This window comes from Arachis hypogaea, chromosome 5 (genome assembly GCF_003086295.3).
Source record: "Arachis hypogaea cultivar Tifrunner chromosome 5, arahy.Tifrunner.gnm2.J5K5, whole genome shotgun sequence".
Classification (NCBI taxonomy): Eukaryota; Viridiplantae; Streptophyta; class Magnoliopsida; order Fabales; family Fabaceae; genus Arachis; species Arachis hypogaea.
Genome location: NC_092040.1, coordinates 1,195,702 through 1,204,935, shown reverse-complemented (window position 1 = coordinate 1,204,935; position 9,234 = coordinate 1,195,702). Strand labels below are relative to the sequence as shown.

The 9,234-nt window shown below is 35.6% G+C and overlaps 1 protein-coding gene across 1 annotated transcript; it reads left to right on the top strand.

Moving 5' to 3' along the window:
• The first annotated feature begins 545 nt into the window (after nt 1-545).
• On the top strand, nt 546-7,423 carry LOC112800034 (ABC transporter B family member 2-like). The gene is made up of 11 exons (XM_025842070.3): nt 546-1,169; nt 1,383-1,437; nt 1,529-1,704; nt 3,288-3,748; nt 3,825-4,359; nt 4,434-4,813; nt 4,899-5,311; nt 5,506-5,747; nt 5,844-6,091; nt 6,179-6,591; nt 6,686-7,423. Exons 1-11 carry the CDS (start codon nt 891-893, stop codon nt 7,231-7,233), a joined length of 3,750 nt encoding a protein of 1,249 aa, XP_025697855.1. The 5' UTR covers nt 546-890; the 3' UTR covers nt 7,234-7,423.
• The last annotated feature ends 1,811 nt before the right edge of the window (nt 7,424-9,234 follow it).

Sequence of the window (9,234 nt, the reverse complement as noted above, 5' to 3'; positions counted from 1 at the left end):
AAATTTTGATATATCACTTAACTTATTAGTAATTTAAATCTATTTGGTTGGCAAGAGAGAAATCAATAATCTCTCATAAACACACTCATAAATCATAATAACAACACAAAATTAAAATAGAAATAGATTTTTTAATTTTTTATTTTCAATTATTATAATAAAGTATAATTTTTCATTATATATTTTTTAAACAAAATAAAAAATATATAAAAATATTAAATGGTATAAAATCAATCCTCACAACATCAACTGAAATAAAAAATTGAGAGTATCAATTCTTAATTTTTTTGTGATTGAAATAAACTAAACAAAGACAAACAAAATAAGGAATTGCTTAAATAGAAGGACAGTCCAATTTAAGACTACTCTTAAACTCCTCTTAAGTGAAAAAAACTCCACGTATAAAAGTTATAATTTCATTGCTATCTTTACTATAGTATCTGCCACCGTGTTTACATCTCTCATAACTATCAATTCTTAATCTGGTTAATGAAGCCACAATTTTCTTAATATATGCTTATTATTATTAATATTATTTTAATATTATGTTGAAAGGTGCATAGTATATACTACTCTCTATCTTCTTTTCTAGCTACTAATAAATATTCCATCTTCTTTTTTTCACCATATATTATGGCACATCCACCACCTCCTACTCCATTATTCCTCACTTGTTAGTTCCTTCAATACAAATCACAATCACAACAACGAACGTGACCACCTTCCTTATCTTTCTTCTTCTATCAGTCCTTCTTCTTCTTCAATACAGCTACAACTACAACTCCTTCATCATCATCATCATCATTATCACTTTTTCTTATTAGCCACATACTATTACCCTTTTGAAGGGTCATATTCTTGTTAGTTTTGCTCTCCTTTTGAGGCCAAAAATGTCAGAGCGGGGTGCATTCTCCGTTGATTCTGCCATGGATGCTTCTAACAGTAAAGGAGGAGAAGAGAATAAGAAGAAGAAGGAGCATAAGATTCCTTTTATGAAGCTGTTCTCTTTTGCAGACACTTATGATTTTGTGTTAATGGCCATTGGATCTGTTGGGGCGTGTGTTCATGGTGCCTCTGTTCCTGTTTTCTTCATCTTCTTTGGCAAGTTGATCAATGTCATAGGCTTGGCTTATCTTTTTCCTAAGGAAGCTTCTCACAAAGTTGCTAAGGTACCTTTTTCTTAGTTTCTCTTCCTTGTCTTCTTCTTCTTCTTCTACCTTCTTTTTCTCCATGCATTCACCCAGTGAGATCATTAGATGTGAATATACCAACATGTCCTCATGTAGTTCAAAATATTTCAAGGGTATTTTGGGGTTTTAAGAAATTCTTAATTTTCTACACTTGAAGTTTTAATATTATATAACTTTTTTGGAATTTTGCAGTACTCGTTGGATTTTGTGTATCTAAGTATAGCAATACTATTTTCATCTTGGACAGGTATGAAATTAATCATTTGTTACCCACTCAATTTATTAACGTTTTAATATATGATCACTATATAATTAATTATTTTACAATAATAATACAGAGGTGGCTTGTTGGATGCATACCGGAGAACGGCAAGCAGCAAAGATGAGATTGGCTTATTTAAAATCAATGTTGAATCAAGACATAAGTCTCTTTGATACTGAATCTTCCACAGGCGAGGTTATTTCTGCCATTACAAGTGACATTATCATAGTTCAAGATGCACTATCTGAAAAGGTATGCATGCTCCATTTCAAGCAATTGCAAGATTAATAAATGGTCTTTTTGCTCGGAAATTATTCCTACTATTAGTACTACTTTTATGCAATTTTTTTTTAATTTTTTGGGGGAGGTGAAAATGAAATTCACTAAATAATATATATAAATCATTAAAACGCGTTGTTGCAAAAAGACAAATTAGTCCTTTTTAAGGCTTTAACTCACTAATAAGTAATAATCTTCACTCTAACTCTCTAAGTCGGTTTCACTTTCACCCTCTTCAATTCCAAATCTTGTACAATTCTAGTTGTTTTAATTATTAATGGTTTATGGCAAAGGCAGAAAACAATAAAAATTGAAGCGGTTAGAAAGATTATTACTAATAATTACTAGTCTACAGTAGTAGGTATAGTTGACAAATGAAGGTTGTGTTGTTGTTTGTTAAGAGAGATGAAGCGAAAGTGGTCTGTGTCTGACACCATCTTTAAATCTAGTGAGTGAGTAGAACAGCTGTGGATTTAATGGGGCATTGAATGGTTATTTGGTGGCATTAATAGGGTCCGGTGCGGATTGGGGAAGATAGCGGGGGATAGATAGAGAGTTGCCTTGTTTTTAAGGTTTTTACGTTTTGACCATAGATCCATGTGCCTAACTATAACTCCATTGGTTCATGCATCTTAGCACTTACTTTCTTAATGTCACAAATCTTTTTATGATCTTTAGCTTTTACCAATTCACAGGCCCAATTTTATTTTTTTAAAAAGAAGAAAACTATTTATAGTTTTTTGGGTGTTAGTTTTCATCATTTTCACCTTTATTTCGTACTTTGTTTTAACTAAATCTAAAAATTAGAAAAAAAGAGTTATATTTAATCTCAATAAATGATAACCACTTTAAGCTTTTTGCCCCCCTCTCTTTTATTTATTTATTATTTATTTTTGTTTTTTCCTCTCTATTTTCTCTGTGTCCAAATATTGTTATTGTAAAAGTTCATCTAATCCAAATAATTTATATTTCGAATTTAACTATCAAGTGTTTTAGACTTATAATAAGTAAAAGAATTCAAATTTCTTCTTTTAATAAATATATAACAGTTGTATAAAAAACTAAAATTTTGTATATATTTTACAAAACTTTTATCTATAACTTTCATTTAGCTCTTCTTAAACCCTTGTGAGTAAAATCCAATTTAGCTATCACTGGTCATGACATGTTGGCATGGCCCCACCAAGGACAACGTTCTGAGAGAGTCAAAAGAAACATTTTAAGCAATATAAAAAAAATAAAAAATATTATTTGTATACTAAAATCAACTATCAATATATATTTATGTATAAATATATGCGTGGTTTAATTTATTTTTGATGTGTATTTATGTTCCAGCATGTATTTTATACTAATGACCGACTTTGGTGACTGATTTTGGTGTATACGTAACATAATCCAAAAAAATATGATATGCATGCTAAAAAATTTACTATGAATATATAAAAATTGATAGTAAATTTTGTAGTAGTAGTATAGGAAGGCAATTGTGAAGAATGCATGGAATTTGAGTGAAAAATAGAATGATAATGGAAGATGAACGTGATTTACTGCAGGTAGGGAACTTCATGCACTACATAAGCAGATTCATAGCTGGGTTCACCATTGGGTTTGTGAGAGTGTGGCAGATTAGTCTTGTGACACTTTCAATAGTGCCGTTGATTGCACTTGCTGGAGGACTCTATGCATATGTCACAATTGGCCTTATTGCAAAGGTTCGTAAAGCGTATGTGAGAGCTGGTGAAATTGCAGAAGAGGTCATAGGGAATGTTAGAACGGTTCAAGCATTTGCAGGAGAAGAAAGGGCAGTGAAATCATACAAAACGGCTCTAATGAACACTTACAAAAACGGTAGAAAAGCAGGATTAGCAAAGGGACTTGGACTAGGGTCAATGCACTGTGTCCTTTTTCTTTCATGGGCTTTGCTTGTTTGGTTCACAAGCGTTGTTGTTCACAAGAGTATTGCCAATGGTGGAGAGTCTTTCACCACCATGCTCAATGTTGTCATCGCTGGCCTGTAAGCCCTGCCTCTTCTTCCCTTTGATATGAAAAATAGTTGGTTTATACGAGGTTGAGTTTTGTTTGTTTATCAGGTCACTTGGGCAGGCAGCACCTGATATCTCTGCATTTATCCGGGCAAAGGCGGCAGCATATCCAATTTTTGAGATGATTGAGAGGGACACAATCAGCAAAAGAAGCTCAGGTCGAAAGCTAAGCAAATTGGAGGGGCGTATCCAATTCAAGGATGTTTGTTTCAGCTATCCGTCTCGGCCGGATGTAACTGTCTTCAACCACCTCTGTCTTGACATTCCTGCAGGCAAGATTGTAGCCCTTGTGGGAGGAAGTGGTTCTGGAAAGAGCACTGTTATATCGTTGGTCGAACGCTTCTATGAACCACTTTCAGGTCAGATACTATTGGACAGGAATGATATCAGGGAACTTGATCTCAAATGGCTTAGGCAGCAAATTGGACTTGTTAATCAGGAACCTGCACTCTTTGCTACAAGCATCAAGGAGAACATTCTCTATGGAAAAGATGATGCCACTCTTGAAGAATTAAAACGCGCTGTCAAGCTTTCAGATGCTCAGTCTTTCATTAACAATCTTCCTGAAAGATTAGAAACTCAGGTGTATATATATGCATGATGTAATTCATCTTTTGCTCTATTGAATTCCTGATACTAATTAAGCATGTTTTATAGGTTGGTGAGAGAGGGATACAGCTATCAGGTGGACAGAAGCAAAGAATTGCGATATCTCGAGCCATAGTGAAGAATCCATCAATTCTGTTGCTGGATGAAGCAACCAGTGCTCTGGATGCTGAGTCAGAGAAGAGTGTGCAGGAGGCTCTTGATCGCGTTATGGTCGGCCGGACAACTGTGATAGTAGCACACAGACTTTCTACAATTAGGAATGCAGATATGATAGCTGTTGTTCAAGGAGGGAAGATTGTGGAAACTGGAAACCATGAGGAGCTAATGTCCAATCCTACTAGTGTGTATGCATCTCTTGTTCAACTCCAAGAGGCAAGTTCTCTGCAGCGCCTCCCCTCCGTCGGGCCTAGCCTGGGCCGCCAATCAAGGTACTTGTAGTAACTTGCAGCTCAAGTTAACAGAAGCATCTCTGTTTCCATTGGAATTTATACCTTATATTGCTTCTGATTGTAGCATAAAGTACTCAAGGGAATTGTCCCGGACAACAACAAGCTTTGGAGGTAGTTTTCGATCCGATAAGGATTCTATTGGGCGGATCTGTGATGAAGAAAATGCAAGCAAGCCAAAGCATGTTTCAGCGAGAAGGCTATATTCTATGATTGGTCCTGACTGGGTTTATGGGGTTTTTGGGACATTGTGTGCATTTGTTGCTGGAGCACAGATGCCACTCTTTGCACTTGGAATCTCACATGCTCTTGTATCATACTATATGGATTGGGATACCACCAAACATGAAGTCAAGAAAATTGCTTTCCTCTTCTGTGGAGGAGCAGTCATAACTATCACTGTCCATGCCATTGAGCATCTTTGTTTTGGAATCATGGGAGAGCGCCTCACCCTTCGTGTCAGAGAAAGGATGTTTTCAGGTAAGTTTCATCAGCTAACTATCTATCCAATTCTCTGCCTTTGAAACAGCATGTACGCATCAGAAAAATTTATATGCACCTTAAGTAAAATTTCTTCTTCTGTTGAATTCTTTTACAAAGTTGTATGCTGCAGATTCAGGATTGTGTAATTTATAAAGCTGAAGAACAACTTTTTCCAATTTATGTGGCTGCAGCTATTTTGAAGAATGAAATTGGCTGGTTTGATGATACAAGCAACACAAGTTCTATGCTTTCATCACGTTTAGAGACCGATGCAACTTTGTTGCGGACCATAGTTGTTGATCGTTCCACAATTCTGTTACAGAATGTTGCCCTGGTTGTTGCTTCATTCATTATTGCCTTCATGTTGAATTGGAGAATAACTCTTGTTGTCTTGGCCACATATCCTTTGATCATTTGTGGTCACATCAGTGAGGTTCCTTCTTGCTCCATTTTTTCCAACATTAATTTATCTCACATCTGTGTCTGTTTCTAGCTCTTGTTATTTATTATCTTTCAATGATTATTTCAGAAACTTTTTATGAAAGGCTATGGTGGCAACTTGAGCAAAGCATACCTAAAAGCCAACATGTTGGCTGGGGAAGCTGTTAGCAATATTCGCACGGTCGCTGCATTTTGTTCTGAAGAAAAGGTCCTTGATCTCTATGCTAATGAGCTTGTTGATCCTTCGAAACGTTCGTTTCAAAGAGGCCAAATCGCTGGCATATTTTATGGCATTTCCCAGTTCTTTATTTTCTCATCTTATGGCCTTGCCTTGTGGTACAAGCTTCAGCTTCATACTTTCCTCCTTAACATGTCAATAGGCTAATTTTCTATCTTGGTATTGAGATTTGTTATCTTTTCCAGGTATGGATCTGTTTTAATGGAGAAGGAGCTTGCAAGCTTTAAATCAGTGATGAAGTCATTTATGGTTTTAATAGTAACGGCGCTGGCTATGGGGGAGACTTTGGCGCTCGCCCCAGACCTTTTGAAAGGGAATCAAATGGTTGCGTCCGTTTTCGAAGTGATGGATAGGAAGACAGGCGTAATAGGTGATGTTGGAGAAGAGTTGAAGACAGTGGAAGGAACAATTGAGCTCAAGGGAATCCATTTCAGCTACCCTTCAAGGCCAGATGTGATTATTTTCAAGGATTTCAATCTTCTTGTTCCTTCAGGCAAGAGTATTGCCTTGGTTGGACAAAGTGGTTCTGGAAAAAGCTCTGTTATCTCCCTCATACTAAGATTTTATGATCCAACTTCTGGGAAAGTGCTGATTGATGGTGAGTTTTCTAAACTATAGGATCATACATGTTACTTGAGGAACAAGTAACCTTGGTATCACTTGATTGTGACAAAATTGATTCTGAAATGCAGGAAAAGATATAAGGAGACTGAATTTGAAATCTCTTAGGAAACACATTGGGCTTGTGCAGCAAGAACCGGCGCTTTTCGCGACATCAATTTACGAAAACATCCTTTATGGGAAAGAAGGAGCCTCTGATTCAGAAGTAATAGAGGCAGCGAAGCTTGCCAATGCTCATAACTTCATAAGTTGCCTTCCGGAGGGATACTCAACCAAGGTTGGGGAGCGAGGAGTTCAACTATCAGGTGGTCAGCGACAAAGAGTGGCCATTGCCAGAGCTGTCCTAAAGAACCCTGAAATCCTGCTCTTGGATGAAGCCACCAGCGCGCTCGATGTTGAATCCGAGCGCGTGGTTCAACAAGCTTTGGACCGGTTGATGCAGAACAGAACAACGGTTATTGTGGCACATAGGCTCTCCACAATAAGGAATGCTGATCAAATCTCAGTTTTGCAAGATGGCAAAATAATTGAGCATGGCACTCATTCCACTCTTATAGAAAATAAAAATGGATCTTACTTCAAATTAGTCAACCTTCAACAACAACAGCATCAACTATAGCATAATGGAAGCCACATTTATATAACCACAATTAATGATCATGAATTTTTTATACAGTAATTTTATATTATTTCTTTTCCCCCCCCACCCTGGGATTTACAGAGAATTATTATGTGAATTGGGGTGGTGGTGTTTCGCCCGGAATAATAGTTTCCTATATATATATATAATGGTAAGTTCTGGCATTGAATCTTGACTCTCATTTTTATAGTTCATCATCTGATAATAGCATAAAACAAAAGGGTGCTGAATAGTCTGTATATAAAAGGAATCAAAGCAAGTACAGAAATCATTATTTCTCTCTCTGCACAACCTCTGCTGCTATGATGAGACTTTAATTTCCATCACATGATCCATGTTAATGAATTAAATACACGGTAGTCGATTGCACCTGAGTTTTCACCTTCAATATAGTGAAAACTCAAGTGCAGTTGACCCCATGTGAAGTTAATAACTAAGAGCCGTTAGATGATTGACTGATTTGACTAAATTTTCATCTAACGACTTTCAGCTATCAACTTCACGTGAAGTCGACTGCACCTGAGTTTTCACCTTCAATATAGTGAAAACTCAGATGCGAGCCGTTAGATGATTGATTGATTTGATTAAATTTTCATCTAACGACTTTCAGCTATCAACTTCACGTGAAATCGATGTAACGGAGTTTTCACCTTTCAATATTCTTAATTTCTTCCCTACACCTTTCACAAATTCCGGTCTATTGTGCTTATAATATACGCAACACCGTATGTTAGATCCAATTCCGATAAATAAGTTGTATTTGTACATTTGGTACTTCAAAAATTATAGACACAGTAGCATGGTTGCTCTTACTTAAACTAGAAGGCACAGTTACCCATGCCAACTAGATGAGAGCAACCTCTAACTGAAAATGAATGGTCCATACAGTTGGGTTGTCCTTAATGGGAAAAACACTTTCTTCATGGCCTGCTCGCTGTTCACATGCACACCCCAAATAATAATACCTTATGATTAGGTATGAATATGATATACCAAGCTGATTCAGTTATTGCTGACTCAGCAGGGTGGTTAGGCTGTTATTACAATTTACAGCACCGGGTATTCAGTTAGGAACTCTCATCTTGTGCACTCCTCATCAATATTTCATAATGTAACTACTTATTCATATAGAAAACTAACAAGTTACATTATTGTGCTATGAGCTTGCGTATAAACAAATTTGACAAGTCAAACGTTAATTATAATATAATGCTTTAAATTTGATATGTTATTACCTAAATCTAAACTTCCACTCACCCACCTCTACCCAATAACTATACTTTAAAAGACTTAACTATTTCTGTTTTAAGCATATAATCCAAGATTTGTTCAATATTGACAATTTTGTTGCATTAATATATGGACACTAGTTAGACTCCATTGGTTGGTGTACCTGTTGACAAATATCTAAAAGCTAAGGTGGAGACGATATCAGAGGATATATGAATTATAAAATGAATTTGATTTATACATAATTAAATTGATGAAATTATAAATATAATGTTTATAATAGTCTATCTATATATCTATATATATTAGTTAAAACACGGTTAATTATCTGAATATTCTTATTAGGTAACTATATCAGTATACCAAAAAAAAAAAACATTGCAGTGCTGTATAATATAATAACATTAGATGAGAGATAGAACATAAACAAGAGGAAGTGTTTTAATTTATTCATATACTATTAATCAATCATTTTAAGTCTTAAACCTTTAGTTGATTTGGCTGCAGATACATTGTACCTCTAATTTTATATATTTTCTTGGGTTATATGTCTTGAACTCAAATATTTGACAGCTCATGGGTTGATGTCTTGATGACATATAGAGGACTTGGTAGCCTTGGTCAACACCCTAAATCATTAATTAATTATTAATAATTAATCACCTAAATTAAAACTTAGACTGAACATACAGGCCTACGGATCCAATTACACGGTGGCTCTATTATTAGTAATTCTGTACTCCATTCTGT